An 18,467-nucleotide genomic window follows, 5' to 3' on the forward strand; every position below is an offset into this window, starting at 1 on the left:
CAGGTGAGAGTCAAGCAAATATATCCGGAAGACTAGTAATTGGCTCATCCTTGAATTTGTCGAACGACACAGTGGAAAAGTCAGTTGGAAGCGTGGCTTCGAGACTTACAGTGGACATCTGACTCACTTCTGACACGACGCTGATCGTTAAAGCCTTTGCCCGTCACGCCGATGACCAGGGTTCGATGGGTACATTGGTACATAATGTGAAGCCCATTTCCGGTGTCCAGTGACGTGGCATTGCTGGAATAATGCTTAAAAAGGCGTAAAACTAAACTCACTCACTCACTCTAAAACTAAACTCACTCACTCACTCTAAGTGACTGTTTCAAGAGATGCCTGCCTGGAGATACAGATAGAAGTTACGTGCATGCATACTGCCACAGTCATTTTTTTTAGCTTTTGGTGTAAATTAATTCATGCGGACAAGTGGAGATATCGTAAGGCCTGTTACGAAATGTTGAAACAGTTGAACAAGGTAAACATTGGTGGGTTTCACATATTCGTAAGTTGCTCATTGAAACTGGATTTGCTTATGTTTGGAATAGCCAGGAAGGTGGTAATGTTAAGATTTTTCTTTATACATGTATGTGTATACGGAGATGCAAAGATGTTGAGTATCAAAATTGGTATTCCAAGATTAAAACCCTTTTGGGAGTCGAGAAGTATGTATTAGAGCTGTTTCAGTTAAAGGATACCGTATGAGTACACTGTAAATTTCTTTGTGTGTCTCATATATTAAATGTTCAGTTACTACGTTTTAAACGTTTGAAAGACCATAACCGACTCTCATGTTCAAAATGTAATTAAGGATCTGTGGATGATGAATTCTCTCTCTCTCTCTCTCTCTCTCTCTCTCTCTCTCTCTCTCTCTCTCTCTCCAGCGATCTGTAATTTAGGATCTGTGGATGATGAATTCCATTTCCTTTTGTTATGTCCTCATTATAAGGCTTGTAGAGAATTGTTTATACCACCAAATTCATAATAACAATTAATCCCAAGATAAATTTGTCTCATTAATGCCAACAACAAATTCCGCTCTTATACGGAGGATATCTTGTTCCTCGAAAGGCATTTACCATGTTAAATCGTTGAACATTATATATTAATACATCTTGTAAGCTGTAGGAAGTATGTATTAAACTGTTTCAGGTAAAGTGAGTGAGTTTAGTTTTACGCTGCACTCAGCAATATTCCAGCTATATCGCATATTGATCAAATTGGCATCTTTATATGAAACACTAGAGGATCACCAGCTCAGTGTCAGCAAACACAGGCCGTTGTTGCTTGTCCTTTAGTAGGTCAGGAACTTTCAACTCAGCTCCCAGATTTCCAAGACATCATCTACTGGAAGATGGAAGAAGTTAAGAATAGAAGAAACTTAGTTCTGGCTACTCAACATACCTGACACAATAACTGACTTTAAGTGGTCATTGCCAAACCACACAGCACTCAGAAGAGGACATGAACAAGTATTGCGCCACACTGACTAAATGTATCATTAATGCATCAGACAAACATATTTCTAAGAGGAAATGTACTACAGCCATATTAGTCTACAGAGCTGAAACATCTCCAAAAAGCAATGCATTGTGCTAGAACCTTTTGGATTCGAGACGGGAAACCATGGCAGGAAAACTCACATATAGGACTGAGTAAGATATAAAAAGAGCATTAGAAGGTCTCAAAGAAAGCACATTGAAGATGAAAGATGCAAGGTCTTGAACGAGATTGACGCACATGAGGCAATGGATCAGTCTGCATTCTGGGAAGCCGTGCACCCAGGGAGAAAAGGTCACGGAACCGACATGGGTGGTGACATGTGTTTTCAAGAAGGAATTATCACTCGTGATCCTAAAAGCATTGCAGGTGGATGGAGGAAATATTTCAAAGCGCTGTATACGCCTTTGGAAGATCGATTCTTCCTTTTACACGGATCATAAGGACTCTGTTGAAAGTGATCTTCGTTCTCCAATCTGTGCAGATAAACCAGTGCCTCCTGTCGTTTCCACAGCCATTTCTACACTGAAAAAGGCCAAAGCGAAAGTTATCAGAACTTATGGACCATGTGGCCAATGAGCATATCATCTGTCGGAGCCCTGGTCTTATTGTTCAATGCCTTCCTTACAGTAGACTTTGAGTAATGCATTCCTTACAGTAGGCTTTGAGTAATGCCTTCCTTACAGTAGGCTTTGAGTAATGCCTTCCTTACGGTAGACTTTGAGTATTGCCTTCCTTACAGTAGGCTTTGAGTTTTGCCTTCCTTACAGTAGGCTTTGAGTTTTGCCTTCCTTACAGTAGGCTTTGAGTAATGCCTTCCTTACAGTAGGCTTTGAGTAATGCCTTCCTCACAGTAGGCTTTGAGTTATATCATTACACTACACATATGTGGCAGCAAACCCACTGTCCATTGTTTATGTATCGCGTTCCATTCAAAATAATCGTCATTTGTGTCATGTACAGTGAGTGCGTTTCGTTTACTTTTACTTTTAGCAATGTTCGAAAAATATCACGGCGGGGACACCAGATATGGGCTTCACACATTGTACCCATGTGGGGGATCGAACGCGACAGGCGTGACGACCAAACGCGCTTTCATCACTCGGTTGCCTCGCCTCCCATGGGTCATGTATAGAAATTGCGTATGCCATGAGCACACCCTAAAGCATTCGTTGTTATTCCTTAAGAATCGTGTCGTAGCATCTGAGGGAAACATAACTCTCCCGTAGGTGTAACTGATGAACGCAAAACATGGGTTTACTTCAGTTTCATGTCACTGTGCCCAACGCAAGCACAATGAAGGGTCACCAGAGTTCAGTCTTCGTCATTAAATTGTTATTCAACATACTCCACATGTCTCAGCTTGAAGGTCAGATCCATCTCTCGAACGCAATACAAAAGTCGGAATGTACTTATCATCATCTCATCCGAAACGAAACCCTCCCTTGGTTGTTTGATGCTTTACGCCGCACTCAGCAACATTCCAGCTTTGTGACGGCCGTCTGTAAATAATCCAGTCTGGGACAGACAATCCATTGATCAACAGCTTGATCATCGATCTATCAATTGGGATACGATGACGTGTTAACCAAGTCAGCGAACCTGAACCCCCGACCCCAAGATGGATGCTAACCCTGATCTTCACAAGTTCCTGCCTTGAGTGTTTCAGTGACTTGTATCTCATAGTCAGCTAGTCTATTGCTGGAAGTGGGGGGTGGGGTGTTTGTGAAGAATCACCTAACAGAAAGTCTACAATTGCAAGTCTTCAGCTTCAACTCTCCTAAAAATACTAAGAAAAGTTATAAAATTTAAATATCGAGTCGAACACCGGTGACGCAAAGTCAGGGACGCCCTGTTGATTCAGAAGTGTTTCTATCAACAATCGAAAGTTGAGTTTCTCTGGCGCTTATCAGAATACTGTCAGAAAAACAATCCATATATACCTTTCACTTGTGATTGGCATAATGGACCTGTCAGTTATGTGGACACTGGGTATGTGTACCTGTCAGTCGTAATTATCATCCCAACCTGTGGTCCACGGGAGATATCGCTTTGTTTGAGATCATATGATATCTCCTCAGAAATATTGTTTTGCCGGTAGATTTTGTACAATGGACTGACAATGGCATGACGCCGTGAGCTTGATGGTGTCACAATTCTGTGACATACCTGCACTGGTAATAGAGGGTTGAGAGGTGTACATTTGTCTTCGAAAACTAATGAAGAATGATTTTAAATGATTAATATAATCACACCCTCGTGTCTACTGATATCAATTATATCAACACTCGTTCATAAAGGTAAAAATATCATCGGCAAGATATTTGTAACTTTATCAGCTCGTGTCGATGTATTTCATATCAGCAGACACATAGGTGATATTCTCTGTTTACTGCTTGTGCAGTGTGATATTAATTTATATTAAAATAGATAATATTCCGTTCTAGTATGACGTATACTATTGATGGCGTACACTTGATTCGTAAATGGCAAAGAGTGTGATATTTTATACACGCTTCAAATACAAACGTAACCATAAGAACCGTAACCATACAGAAGATAGTGTCATCGTTTATCAAAACTGTGTCTCGTGTGTTTCAATAACACAATATCTAGCGTCGTAATGCAACGATAGCTTTCTGAGACAGGGTTTGTATATTTGTTGTTTAACGCCACGTTCTGCAAGTTGTTCCAGTGACTGACACCATGACCATCGGTTTCAGTGTTAAACTCTGGCATTTTCTGGAACCAGTCAAGCTTTTACTTAGTCGATTATAGTCGCTATACTACGACTGATTATCAATGTGGTAAAAAATGAGCAGTTTTTTTCGGTAACAATGGCAATATATCGAACAGTTCCCCTGCCTTCAACCCTTTTGACAGTACGGCGTGACTACTCAGCTATGACTTGTGACTTTTAGCCCTTTTGAGAACGTTCATCTTTGCGTTAACACCGGGTGTTTATTGGTTGTTTACAAACGGATGGTAAAGAAAGCTAGGATGTTGTATGGAATTGAGTGACGTTAATTTTACCTTGCTTTTAACAATATTCCAGCAACATCACGACGGGGAAACCACAGAAATGGACATCACACATCCTACCCATGTGGGGCATCGAACCCGGGTCTGTGGTGCGGCGAGCGAACGGAATGTGTCCACTTCCCTCGAATCATGGTCTGACTGTTACATGCAAGGACGTATACCGTCAGTTTATATTCCATGTTACCAGGATATGTTGCCCATGTTGGTTATAGAGACGTCTAAAGACGTCTCTGTCAGTCACGAATGCTATCTTTCTTATACACCATAAATTAGCACCATTTGTACGGTCGAGTAAATGTAGTTTTCATATTTTCTGATCACACCTGCTCAATATTACACAACACAGAGTGACGTCACTTGACTTCCTAATCACTGCTCATCCACAAAAAATGTGTCCTCTTCTCATCATGGCGATAACGATAAGGCAAACTAGAAAGCGACAAAGAATTGATTTAGCACAACGATGATGTTACCACGCAAATGTGAATAATATTAATAATTAATAATTATAAATAATTAATAATAATTAATAATTGCAAGCAGAAAATATTTGAGCGGGTCATCATTATCGTTTGCACACTGGGGATCTATACATGTGTGTCACTTTAGGTTCAGTGTTCTCCCACCTTTCTATCGTAGTCAAAACTGTTGAGTATGTGTAATTAGAGATCGACCTGACACATGTTTGATACCAGCTTTGTCATGTGGGTTTCTTGAGCGATCGCTTTATCCACTAGACTCTGTGTGTGTGTGTGTGTGTGTGTGTGTGTGTGTGTGTGTGTGTGTGTGTGTGTGTGTGTGTGTGTGTGTGTGTGTGTGTGTGTGTGTGTGTGTGTGAGTGTGCGTGTGTGAACTTGTTCTCGGTTGTACTGATCGGGACTTGTTTTTCAGCGAGACGAAAGCATACAGACTGGGATGGATCACATGGTCCGTTCACAAAGCGATCGTTGCAATACGACTGTCGTTAGTCTATGCTAGAGTTTGACAGTGACCTTAACGCTATGACCTTTTTGTGAAATGGACCTGGTTTTCCAGAACACCATTGAACCACAGGCATTCTGTCCATTCATTTTCCAAGGAAAAAAACGAGACATCTCATGATTATACTTTTACTAAGATATTGCATGTTTATACTCATATACATCGTGTACAAGTCGCTAACAAGACAGCTCAGTATATAACACAGTGGCACAAGAACTCAGGGGAAAGCACTGTTACATAATGTAGCACAAAACAAGAACATCAGCTCAAAAGTTCACTGGGAATGTAGATTTCGTAAAGGAAAAAGCTGTTCAAAGTTGTTGATGACGTCGGTGTTGCTTGGACTGAACGCTGGATTCTCCAATTCGCTGGTAACAGAATCGTGGACGACTGAGCCGGGCAAACTCTGAGAGTCGTCGACGAAGACGTAAAAAGGAATGTTTGGGCGGACAGAAACTTCACTGCTGGCGTCAGAAAACGAGAGATCATCGAACGCCGTCTTCAGGGACAGAGGCGATGATGTGTTGTTGCTGCTGGTGTTGCTGAGGTAGGTCGCCCAGTTAACGGAAGGAATGGGAGGGGGAGCGGAGGATTTGGGTGGGCCCATCGGAGGGGTGTCTCTCGAGTCACTGTTGGGAGGTGGGATGTACAAAGGTCGAGGCATACATGAGGAGTCGTTGCTCTTTGCTGGGGATGGCAGGACTGGATATTCGTGGCTCCAATGGTGGTAAGTCATGGATGGATATTCGTCATAGTAACTGGATGAAGTCTGATGACCACTTATTGAAGGTGTATTGTAACTCAGGGACTGTTGTTTCGCGTCGTAGCTTGTGCCATATGAATTGTAACTGACAGAAGGTCCCTCGTTGAAGTTCAAGGATGGATATGCCGGTTGGTTGCTTGCTGGTGGAGGCAGACAATAGCCCATGAAAGAAGATGGCTTGTTTTGACCGTCTACTGGAGAGGGATGGTAGGACGGCAGATGACGGTAGTTTGTCGATGGAGGTGGGAGGTAACTCGTGGAGGAAGGTGGCAGATAACTCATGGATGAAGGTTGGGTGTAACTCGTAGCTAGGGGTGCTTGTTTGTAATTCATTGTTGAAGGTGTTTGATGATGTAGTGCATCGGTCTGATACTGATCCAAATCATGCTCAGATGTCTGTCTGTGGTCTACATACATGGCGGGCTGTGTTGCATGTTCCGCGACAGGGTAACGACTATTTCCGTGATATCTTGAAGACGCTTGACCTTCAGCCTGATCCGGACACTTGCGAAGATCAGACGCCATTGTGGAGAACGGATGATCCTCGGAATACTGGGGATCTGGACGAAGAAAGGATTCCGCACCTGAACCCTGCCCGAAGTTCACAGTCTGGTACAACATGGCAGCATAGGTGGAAGCTGGCTGGGGGAACTTGCCCTGCAAGAAGCTGGTGCTGGTCTGGTGGCCAAGGAAACTGTAAGGGTGGTCGAACTTCTTGTCTGGTGGCTCACAGATTAAATCTGGCAAGGTGTTTTTGCTCAAGATGTTGTCGATGCTGAAGGCAGTTTTCTGAGTCAGATGTTCCTTGTGAACCTTCTCTGGCGTCACCTGTTGACTGTTCTCAGGCTCCTCTGACTTGATGTTCGTCTGCGCTGCAACCAGGTCGACGTCAGGGATACCCAGCTGCTCAGTCAAAGTTGGGGCCCACTGTTCCCTAAGCACGGGTTCCTTGATAGACGCCCTCAGAAATGCTGTTGGAGGAACAAGGGCAAGGTCAACTTTCCAAAAGCAACCTTTAACGTTTTTCTTGACGCCTGTCTGTATGCGGATGAAACACTTGTTACTGGACAGATTGTGTCTGACCGAGTCACGCCATCCCAGATATTCGCCTTGGAAGAAGGGAAACATGGCGGCAAGGCTTTCGCGGATGCCGACCAGGGTTAGTCTCTTGGAGCTGGAGGTGTGGATAGCCACCGCTATCATGCCGACATAGGTATAAGGAGGCTTGCCATGACGTCTGTATTTCAGATGACGTCGCACTGTCCCACGGGATCGCTTCACTTCCTGGGCATTCTCAGCTTCCTCCAACGGACGCTTGAGTGGTTGTGGTTGGTAGAACTTGGGCGGGACTGCTAGGGATGAAAATGAACGTGCATGTATTTATAATTTTTGTCAGTTCAACATTTGGAATAATGTTCGTAATAATGTTTGAGTTCTTAATCATGACGTAGGCGTTAGTGAGTGAGTTTGTATCAATATTCCAGCATTATCAAGACAGGGAACGGCAGAAATGCACATGACACATGTGGGGAACCCGGGTCTTTAGTGCGACCAGGGAGACTATATACAGAGGGAGAGGAAATTCCTCGAAAAGCTCCTGAACGTATGTCGTGGGTCGTTACGTAACCAGTGTAGCCAATATGGCGGCATAACATTTAAGATTAAGCCCGGTTTAATGTCAAAAGCTGGTTAAATTCGCTGTATGTTGTGACAACTGAAAACCTACATGTAGAAGAAACTATTTTGTCCCTTCAGTTGAAGTCAGATAATTGTTATTAGTGTCAGTATTAGGACTGTACATTTGTAGTAAAGAGCTTTCTTGTTGATCTTATCATTTGACAAAATTGGAAAGGTGTTTACAACGCAATGTGATAGTTTTAAACTGTTTAAGGAGTATGTGACGGTGTCAGTTAACATTTTGTTAACGCCCATGCCATTCCCTACATGCAATAAGATATCTTAATTATTATTGCAAACAAACACGTCTCAAAGTACATTTTTTTAAAAGGACAGATGATGTTAACACTTGTTTTTGGCGATACTTTTGCGTTCTTTAACATGTTTCGGGAGTGGTGAATCATTCATTCATTCATTCATTCACATATGTACATCTTTCTTTTATTCTTTTTCTTTATTTCATTCATTCACACATAATTCTTGCCATTCATTCATTCATTCATTCCGATAGATACAATAAACTGGCTGAAGTTCTATTAACAGAAAGTTATTGCTGCGCTGGGAACGAATCAAGTCGCTGTGTTCGTTGGAGCATGACGAGGCACACGCTAATTACTACAAATGTTAAAGAAAGCAAGCGAGTGACCTATCGCTGCAGATTATCCCTGGTGGGAATAACAGTTCATTGTCCAATAGGCTTCCGTGTCTCCCTGTGACATGTTATGATAATATGATGGTCTGTCCTTCGGACGAATTACTTTCTTTGTAATATCTGTAACAGTTTTCATCGACCGCAGATACCCTTACTGTATTTACATGGTTGGTATTTGAGAAGGACAGCGCTGAATCCGCACAAGATGAAACTGCTCATTAGCGAATATACTTTTTGCATGAGTTGTACATTATAGATAAAGAAGTATCCGCACAGAACTATGTGACAGCTGTACGTTCCGAAACTAACCTGGGTGTCGGTCAGCTGACGCAAGAAGTTCTGCTGAATTCTCTCTGTCCATCTTTCCGAAAGCTGTAAACAGAAATTGCAGACATTAAATAAATTGTCTTCTTCATCCACGCGTTACTTTCACAAACAGAACAAAGTAGAGACTCTGTGCACAATTTCAAGCCTGAATCTGAGGGTCTGGGTTCGAATCCGGGATGAGATTCAATCCAGCAAAATGCAAGAATCTGTGCTTTACTAAGTGTAATCCCCAATATAACATGTTACAATAATTCACACTGCTGATCAAAACTCCCTAAAAGTAAATATTCATATATTTCTGGGCACATGACAGCGTGAAAAGAATATGCTCGATTTTCGACTTTTCTGCTAACAATATACCAGCTTATGATATGGCGACAGTCTGGAAAATCGAGTCTACTGATCGACAGCATGAGTATCAACCATGACGGCGAGTAATGGTGTAACAGTTTAATCGTGCTGTGGAATGCTCGATTAACGGGTCACAGGGGAGTACACGCTGTACGAAAATGCCATTGAAAGCATTGTCTGAGAGAGACATAACATTAATAGTGTAAGATATAACTAAAATCAGAAGGTCGGATACTGGTTGGGTTAAGTGATTGTCGGGGCAATAAAAGCATGCAATGAAATGTACAGCACTAAAAGTAGCACTAAAAGTATCGAAAAGTAGAGTTTAGAAACACAAGTGAGTGAGTGAGTTTAGTTTTACGCCGCACTCAGCAATATTCCAGCTGTATGGTGGCGGTCTGAAAATAACCGAGTCTGGGCCCGACAATCCAGTGATCAACAACATGAGTATCGATCAACGCTCAGCGAGTCGGCGAGTCGGACCAGCGATTCCCGTTAGCAGCCTACATCCCTCCAGCAGCCAATGCCAATTCTAGCCAGGATCTTCACGGGTCTCAGAAATACAAACATTACAAATGTCAGACATAAGTGGTGTATACCAAAATACCCAGAAGTTGTGAAAAGTACACATTATAGGTTGGATATGCAGAAATAATCAAATAATAACGCTATCATCAAATTTAGCTATATTTAACCTACCTTGAATTTTGCGAGATACTGTGGTCCTGTCTCTTGCAACGTATGAAACGCGCTGAATGTCGCAAAAAATAAAACCGTATTTATTATATCTAGGTGATACAACGGTTGGACGCGTCTATTATCATCATAGGGGTACATCGTAGCGTGTTTGATTGTAGGTTAGTCCATAAAGTAAAGGAAAACGTTTCTTAAAAGCAAATACAACATGTAGGACATAACCCTAAATGGATGTTAGCTTACATACACATTTTTAATGATATAAAGTTATATATTCATATTTCTATATCCCTATACCCCCATCTTTTCTTTAAATGGACTAATCGTCATAGAATTAGAAAATAGAATGACCCAATCAAGAAAAGGTAAGGATTGAGGCGGGTTGACGTGAGACGGGCAGATCACGTGACTGGAGACGGAACCTGGCCCTCATTGTGCTTATACAACAATTGTCGACGTTGTGTTTTGGGCGAACTCTCACAGGAAGCTTCTCATTATGGCCCATTTAAAACAACTCCATCTTTCAAAACCTCACCAATTGACAAAAAGGACGTTGCACTGATACCTCAGTTAAAACGCCCAAAATTAAACAAAAAAGATTATCAAAACTGATGATTACCTCATACTTTCATGGACCAACGGATATGTATTTTATCTTTTAAAGCATTCTAAAAGTAAACTTATAAAAGAAGCAAATGTTTGAATCTTATTTTGTATCGAATATATGCTGTGCTTGAATGTTAATAACAAATCATCTCTGAACAATAAACGCTTTCTTAATTTATTAGTTGGTGTGAACAAACATTTTGTTTCAAATAAATCTATATGAGTACTAAAGCAAACTTGCTCTACAGATAATGTGTTGAAACGGCTGGTAAGTACGCACAGATAATAGTAAGCATAATATACAATTGCACAAATAAAATACAGAGACTTAGTATTTCGAAGTCAGTGGTATCTCGAAAATTATAATTTCATCAGGTTACTATACTGACATATTTCAGAATGTTTTTGCCAGTCGTCTTTGAAATGGACATATTAATAGAATACTTACAAATATTAGTTTTCCTTATGTGCGCTCACATAAAAAAACATCTACACCAAAAAGCAATTCACTGCAAATCTGAATCTGTTTCTGTGTGGTATCTTGACTTCTTACGGTAGAATTCAGTTGTATGAATTAATGTTTGCACATGTGAAAATGTTTAGCAATATTGTTCAAACATATTAATTCATGAAGTGGTTATGAATGGATTTGCCAAAAGCTTCGAGGCTCCCATAAGCAAATGTTGGCCTGGGTTTTTTTCACGCAAAATACAAACAAGCAAAATATATATTGCGTGCGTGTTTTGGACGGATAGATTCTGATCTATCTGTTTAGTACCTAAAACAGCAGCATATAAAACAAACAATATATTTTTAAACGATTCAGATTTGTAATGAAATGTTGCCGCGCAAAAGATTTGAACTATATATTTATATTTTCATTTATGCACGCACTCTCGCAAAACACACCGCGAACATTGCATATACAAGTACATATGGTACATTGAAAAAAATAATCAAATCTACCAAACAACTTTCTTACGACTGATTTTTACAATGGATCATTAGACACGCACACAACGGTAACTCTCTAACCTATGACTACTTAGAGAATAATTATATTTCATAAATCTGTATATATTTATACGTATTTAAAGTGTTATATTTATGCAGTAGTCAACATTTATGAAGTAAAATCTTCCCCTTCAAGTTGTACGATATGTTGCATGGAGCGTTGTTAACATAAGCAGCAAAGCTTGTTCACCAATCCTTATTTACTTTCATGAATAAAAATATGTTTAAACCAATACATATGGTACATTCAGTGGCATAAATTAATGAGAACAAATACGAAAGATTTACATTTCCAACATCACCTTGCTCTTGTGACCAGAACTATAAAGACTGTGTTCATTACTTCTTGTCATGTACTATGTACAATGAAACGTACAATGTACGTCATTTAATAGTAAAGAGTTCGACCTAAAATTAATAATTTTGTTCGGAAATTAATAGCAAACACAGATTTGATCCAAAGTAATTTGTCTGAATGGTAAATACTGTTTAACAGTGATTGACGTTATTTCTCGTTTTTGCAACATTTTACATCCTGCACGTTCTACATCCAGCATGACACGTTTCCTCTTCCTTCCATTGTATCCCGGAGTATGTATATATATTGCGCGGCAATATAATATATATATATATATATATATATATATATATATATATATATATATATATATATATATATATATATATATATATATATATATGTGTGTGTGTGTGTGTGTGTGTGTGTGTGTGTGTATGTATATATATATGTATATATATGTATATATGTATGTATATATATATATATATATATATATATATATATATATATATATATATATATATATATATATATATATGCTTGTTGTTTACATGTGTTACATACTTCTATAAGTATGTCATTTGATTTTTCTCTTAAATCAGAAACACAATAGGTGCTTTAAATGGAAATATGTAGTTTGCGATGTGTGATTATACTGTGTTGTCAAAGTGTATAATTCACTGATGCATATATAATTCTTGGCTTGGTTTTTTCTGAAACCTGGGTTGGTAAACAAGCATTTTCATGCTTATATAAATGCCACCCCATTCAGTAGCATAACAATTTCAAGGTCGTGACGGATACAAGTAAACGAAAATAATACACATGTTCATGGATAAATAAAGCATGTGTTGTAAGTAAAACAAAGATACAGTTAACAGTACAACATGAGGATAAGTGCTGCAATGACGGAAAGTAAACGAACATGCAGTTCTAGCTTTTTCAGATTTTGCAGGCATAATCATGCGAAAAGTGCCTTCGCATTTACAAATCGATTGGTTTTAGATGGAGTAATGAACAGATTTTAATGTATGCGTTCGTCCGTTCGTTCGTTCGTTCCAACAACATGGCGGCGGAGGCATCATTCAGCGTTTCTAACTGCCCATTCTCGCTTCTCAACCCCAACCCTACTTCCTGCACTTCCCGCAGATCAAAGACGGAGAGTATACCGCCAGTAACCTGTGTTGTGTTTACCGTTAGGGTATTACCCCTTCCCTGCTGCAGGTGCTCGTGCTCGCCTGCCGCAACGTTGGCGCCTCCCTGTTACGTCAGCCCATGCAATCAACTGTCCCACCCGAGTCGAAACGACTGCCTCTCCTACCCGGGGTGCATATTGGCGACGTGTGCAGGAACTTGTCTGAAACCGCTGAAGTTGTTGTTGATGTTGTTTTCAAACACGAAAGTCCATCTTCGAAAAAGGGGTCGGATTTAGACTATAAAATGTATTTGTTAAGTATAGCTACGCAGCTGCAACTCTTAATACCCAACCTTCAAAGCCTTAGACATTTCTGTTATCAAAACTAACTTTCAAGGACGCGTATGATTCCACATAACCAGCAAGTGCTTTCATGAAAAAATAAAATAAAAATTAAAAACACATTAAACCAAACACACCAAATACTGCGAAAACCATACCGCACTTCTCTTCTTTACCAAAAATGAAAGCACGTATACATTACATGTTCTATCTGCTTATGGTTTAAACATACTTATTTCCAAGCGAAAGGAATCGGAGTGGTAAACAAGCAGTATATTGCTTGTCGGAATACCGCTCCGAAATACAAATAGCATATAGATACAACAGTCGTGAGGAGAAAAGCATTCTCTTAAACAATAATAAAATGAAAAATTAACAATTTTAAGTTATTAATATGACTGCTTATAACATTAGAACCATTTGTGTCGGAACATACTTCACAGAAATTGCAACTTCAGTTTATTACTATGGCCTGACAGATGAAAGATTGGACAGATTCTCATAAATCAAGACTATCTTCAGTAGATCCGTGATAGTGGCCGTATAGCAATGATTTGACATCATAATATTTGGCATAGAAGAGTAATTTGTGTTTATTGCATCGATGTGTGAAAAATATTATTAACGTCCAGATATGTTACGTTAAATGGATATATGTAAATCTGTTCTATATCATAGAGCAATCAATTTGTAAATGCTTCGACAAGTTTCTGTAAAATCCTAAAAGATAGCTCTTTCACTTGCTCCATTGCAGCACTTATCATATTGTTAACTGCGTCTTTGCTTCATTTATTTATGAAAACACGCTTTATTTATCTATGAACACATGAGTTGTCTATTATTTTCGTTTCTGTAACCGTCACGATTTTGGAATTACTACGATGCTGAGGCGGTATTTATATAAGCATAAAAATGTATGTTTACCAACCCAGATTCGGAGCATAAATATTTTTTAACATTATTCAAGCTATATTGAATATATTGATGAACATTTTAAATTTTCATCAATACGCCCTCGATTTAGATTTTCTTTTACCAAAAAATCGCGGACCGTGGAACCAGATCCCATACGCAATGCGCGAATGCCTATAGATATTTTGGGGGTTTCTGTGGAATATTTCAAAAGAATTTTGTATTAATAAAAAAAAGAAGAACATAATGTTCAAGGACGTATATTTTAAGAAATGCATGTGGTCAGCACGGAATGTAAGTATGTAAAATGTACATCTAGACACGCACACACAAATAAATATTTAAACAATCATAAGTTCACAAGCATTTAGTTGATCTCCTATTTCATTCGTGACTGAGCTTAATGTTTGATTAAAGTGATTTGACCATCATTTGCAAAATCATCGCATATTGTCTATTGCTTTCATCGACCGCGTACTACCCAATGCCCACTGTCTAGACTGAAGACAATTGACTTACCCAAGCTCTGTCTGCAGCGCCTGTGCCGGCGGTGAGTCCATCTTCGAAAAAGGGGGTCGGATAGGAAAATATAGGATAACATACTGCATATTAAATATACATTTCGTAGTTACACGTGTACGATTTTTAAAACTTTACAACCTGTTGTTGTAACTATGTGAAACGCACAATTCAAAATAGAAAACAATCCAATAGACAATTTACCCCCCAACTGTACTCCCTCTGACGATATAATAGACTCGCCCATTCACAATTTCACACCTACGTGGCTTATAACGGTCAGTGTGGAACTAGTGCCATCATCAGTCAATGAATCTGCTAGAGCCAGTCATAGTATTTCTGGAGGTCATAGAGTCAACGTCTTAGAATCGGAGTACGAACAACATACAATGTAAGTACAAATCATTTCATATTTGTCCAACTTTGTCATTGGAGGCGGGTGGGGTAGTCTAGTGGTTAGAACGTGCGTTCGTAACATCCAAGACTCCCCAGATGGGTTCGATTCCCCATGATGCCCATTTCTGGTGTCCCTCACGGTGATATTGCTGTAATATTGCTAAAAGTTGCGTAAAATCACGGTCATTCACTTTGATTCCAGTATCTAATATGCATGAAGGTAGATACAAACACTGCCTTTCTATAAAAATATATACCTTTTACATGATTCATACAACCGAAGAAAAATTCAGTTAATCTGTTGAAACATTCAACATGTTAGAAGAAATTAACCGACTTTAGGTTCTGTGTGTTCTGAATTTACACAATAATGGCAGAGTTAAATGTCGACGTCATTGCAGAGGCGCCCAGAGGACTTAGCGTTCATTTCATTCCCTTAAATAGAAAATTGGAAGCGTTTATAACAATATTCTTGAACGGATAAATACATATTGATGCGTAAAGTATAGACAAAACCATACGCCTAGCGCTTAACGATATTTGTTTGTTATTTTCTCAGTATGGACATTACCAGTGATCGCCCCTGCCAGTCAATGAAGCGATGTCGTGAGGATGAAGAGGACGGCGACGTTCTGTCCTCGAAGTGCCCTGATTCCGCCGTGCCTGCGTTCAAACGTCGCCAGGTGAAATACCAGCGCCACGGCAAGCCCCCATACACATACCTCGGCATGATGGTTGTTGCAATCCAGTCCACAGCGGATAAGCGACTGACACTGGTTGAGATCCAGAACGCCCTGGAGGACATGTTCCCCTTCTTCCAAGGTCAATACAAGGGATGGAAGGATTCGGTCCGACACAACCTCTCTCACAACCCCTGCTTCAACAAGTCCAGTCGGGCGCAGACCAAGAAGAAGAGCTCCAATGGTTGTTTTTGGACCGTTGACCTATCGCTTGTGCCAGGTGACGCTTTCAAGAGATCTCGTGTACCTAACGGAATGGAAGAACTATGGGCACCTACCCTCACAAAGCAGCTTAATATCCCCGACATCCACCTGCCCCCTCCCCGCACTCCTCCGAAGAAAGTGTTCCGGATACGTTCCAAAAAGCAGACGACCGCTGAAAATGATTGTGTACATTCACCAGACGAAACCTCAACGCGCGACCCTGGTATTGCCTTACACACACCGTCGCCCAGTCTATCCTATACGGAAGCTCAGTACACTCGATACCTGAGAGAACAAACACCAGACGGAGTCCCGCTGAGCAAATACCCGCCATTTGCATCCCTCCTTTACCACACTACGACGTCGTCAGACGTTACAGCAGCGGCGGAAAATCTTCGGAATCTGTGTCCTTCACCTCGATATGGGACGCCATTTGAAGACCAGAGAACTAGCGAATCAGCTTCCCCGCAAGATCTGTTCAGCTACGCCACTGTGATCGAAGAGCTGTTTCCAACGTCTGGAACAGCTGAACGCCACTCCCTGCGGGTCACAGACAGCTCATCTCCTGACATAGCTCCTGACAGCGCAGATCCGTTCATGCACTACCTCGCCGACTTGACAACTGTGCCGGAATCGTTCAGCTTCCCCAGCCAGCTGACAACAGTTTGTTCAAATAGTCTATCGGATTCCACCTGCTTTCCCATAAGGTACGAAGCCGTGTCTCCAAAGACCCCGAAAACGAGTGAGGGCATTCAGTACCCCGGAGTTCTCCCCACCCTTGCCCCACCAGCACCTCCGTCCGATTGTTCCACCATCAGCTTCGTGTCAGAAGTAAGTCAGATTTCCACTGTAAGTCTCGAAGCCACGCTTCCAACTGACTTTTCCACTGTGTCGTTCGACAACATCAAGGATGAGCCAATTACAAGTCTTCCGGATATATTTGCTTGACTCTCACCTGTAATAAAAGACTGAATATATATTGTGCTGGCAGTGTTTGTACAATCGATTGCAGATGTGCATACAACTTTACTACTTGTAGTTATTGTGTTATATTTTGAATATAAAAGCTATATTATATAACAATTTTATATGTTCTATTTGTCTTCTTTGTCTCAACACAACAGTCAGGTTCTGTAAGTCAATCAGGTTCTGTTACTCACCTGCAGTGGACGTAATGGCATTAGTAACGTCTAAAATATAGTCTGTGAGTGAGTGAGTGAGTGAGTGACTTAGTTTAGTTTTACGCCGAACTCAGGAATATTCCAATTATATGGCGGCGGTCTGTAAATAATCGAGCCTGGACCAGACAATCCAGTGATCAACAACATGAGCATCGGTCAGCGCAATTGGGAACCGATGACATGTGTCAACCAAGTCAGCGAAGCTGACCACCCAATCCCGTTAGTCGCCTCTTACGACAGGCATAGTCGGGTTTTATGGCAAGCATGGGTTGCTGAAGGCCTGTTCTTCCCCGGGACCTTCACCGGTCTAGTCTTAGAACAAAGATGGGGGGCCTGAATAGCATAGGACGTATTTATAAGCGTATACAAGCATTTCAAAGACCATCATTTCTCTTTATCAGCACCCCTATACACGTGCTCGGGGTGTCCTTCTTGATGTTGAAGGTAGACAAAACTCTGCGGACCATCATTTAGACAATCACCTTGCATCACGCAGTCGGGGACTAGTTTCTTCTCATAGGAGATTTTTTATTGAAAATTAACATCGTACACATACAAATTCGTGTCACACATCATTTTAAGTGCGATTACTGTACAAACAGGAATTGCAAATAGTGATGCACTCACACACCGTTCGTTATTATCAGTGTATCAACATCGATTGACTCCGATATATCTCAAGCTAAAATTAATAATGATGTATCCCTAGTTTTTAAATAGCATATACATATATATGGGTTATCCTAACATACACATCAGGTTTATCAACCCTCAATGTTATAAGTTACATGCTTTTCTCGCGGGTAATACGGAATGATATGCATTCCCTTGTTTGTATCCAGGGGACCAATTGCCTTAAAATTTGCCAGTGTCATTGGTGCAAGCGATGTGTCAGGATAATCTAAAACCTTTCGCCACCACAGGTGTCACTGTTTGATAGATAGATAGATAGATAGATAGATAGACAGACAGACAGACAGACAGACAGACAGACAGACAGACAGACAGACAGACAGACAGACAGACAGACAGACAGACAGATGCGTGTGTGCGTTGCTTGCTTGCTTACTTACTTACTAATCCCTAGATAGATGCGTGCTTGCTTGCTTGCTTACATAGGCGTTCTCC

General features: G+C 40.6%; 2 protein-coding genes across 2 annotated transcripts; one reads left to right on the forward strand and one right to left on the reverse strand.

Moving 5' to 3' along the window:
- Positions 1-5,797: 5,797 nt before the first annotated feature.
- Positions 5,798-8,976, reverse strand: LOC137257502 (uncharacterized). Its single transcript, XM_067794831.1, has 2 exons — positions 8,925-8,976; positions 5,798-7,638 (listed from the first exon to the last, which is right to left on the reverse strand). Exons 1-2 carry the CDS (start codon positions 8,974-8,976, stop codon positions 5,798-5,800), a joined length of 1,893 nt encoding a protein of 630 aa, XP_067650932.1.
- Positions 8,977-15,774: 6,798 nt separating this feature from the next.
- LOC137257503 (forkhead activin signal transducer 3-like) lies at positions 15,775-17,106 on the forward strand. The gene has a single exon (XM_067794832.1). The coding sequence runs from the start codon at positions 15,775-15,777 to the stop codon at positions 17,104-17,106; it is 1,332 nt and encodes a 443-aa protein (XP_067650933.1).
- The last annotated feature ends 1,361 nt before the right edge of the window (positions 17,107-18,467 follow it).

Source organism: Haliotis asinina, chromosome 12, assembly GCF_037392515.1.
Source record: "Haliotis asinina isolate JCU_RB_2024 chromosome 12, JCU_Hal_asi_v2, whole genome shotgun sequence".
NCBI classification, from domain to species: Eukaryota; Metazoa; Mollusca; class Gastropoda; order Lepetellida; family Haliotidae; genus Haliotis; species Haliotis asinina.

Bases quoted from the DNA above. Each gene is read 5' to 3' on its own strand.
- LOC137257502 (XM_067794831.1), bottom strand. From the start codon at position 8,976: ATGGACAGAGAGAATTCAGCAGAACTTCTTGCGTCAGCTGACCGACAC. The intron at 7,639-8,924 runs GTTAGTTTCGGA...TTTCATCCCTAG, and splicing joins GTCAGCTGACCGACACCCAG to CAGTCCCGCCCAAGTTCTAC.
- LOC137257503 (XM_067794832.1), top strand. From the start codon at position 15,775: ATGGACATTACCAGTGATCGCCCCTGCCAGTCAATGAAGCGATGTCGT.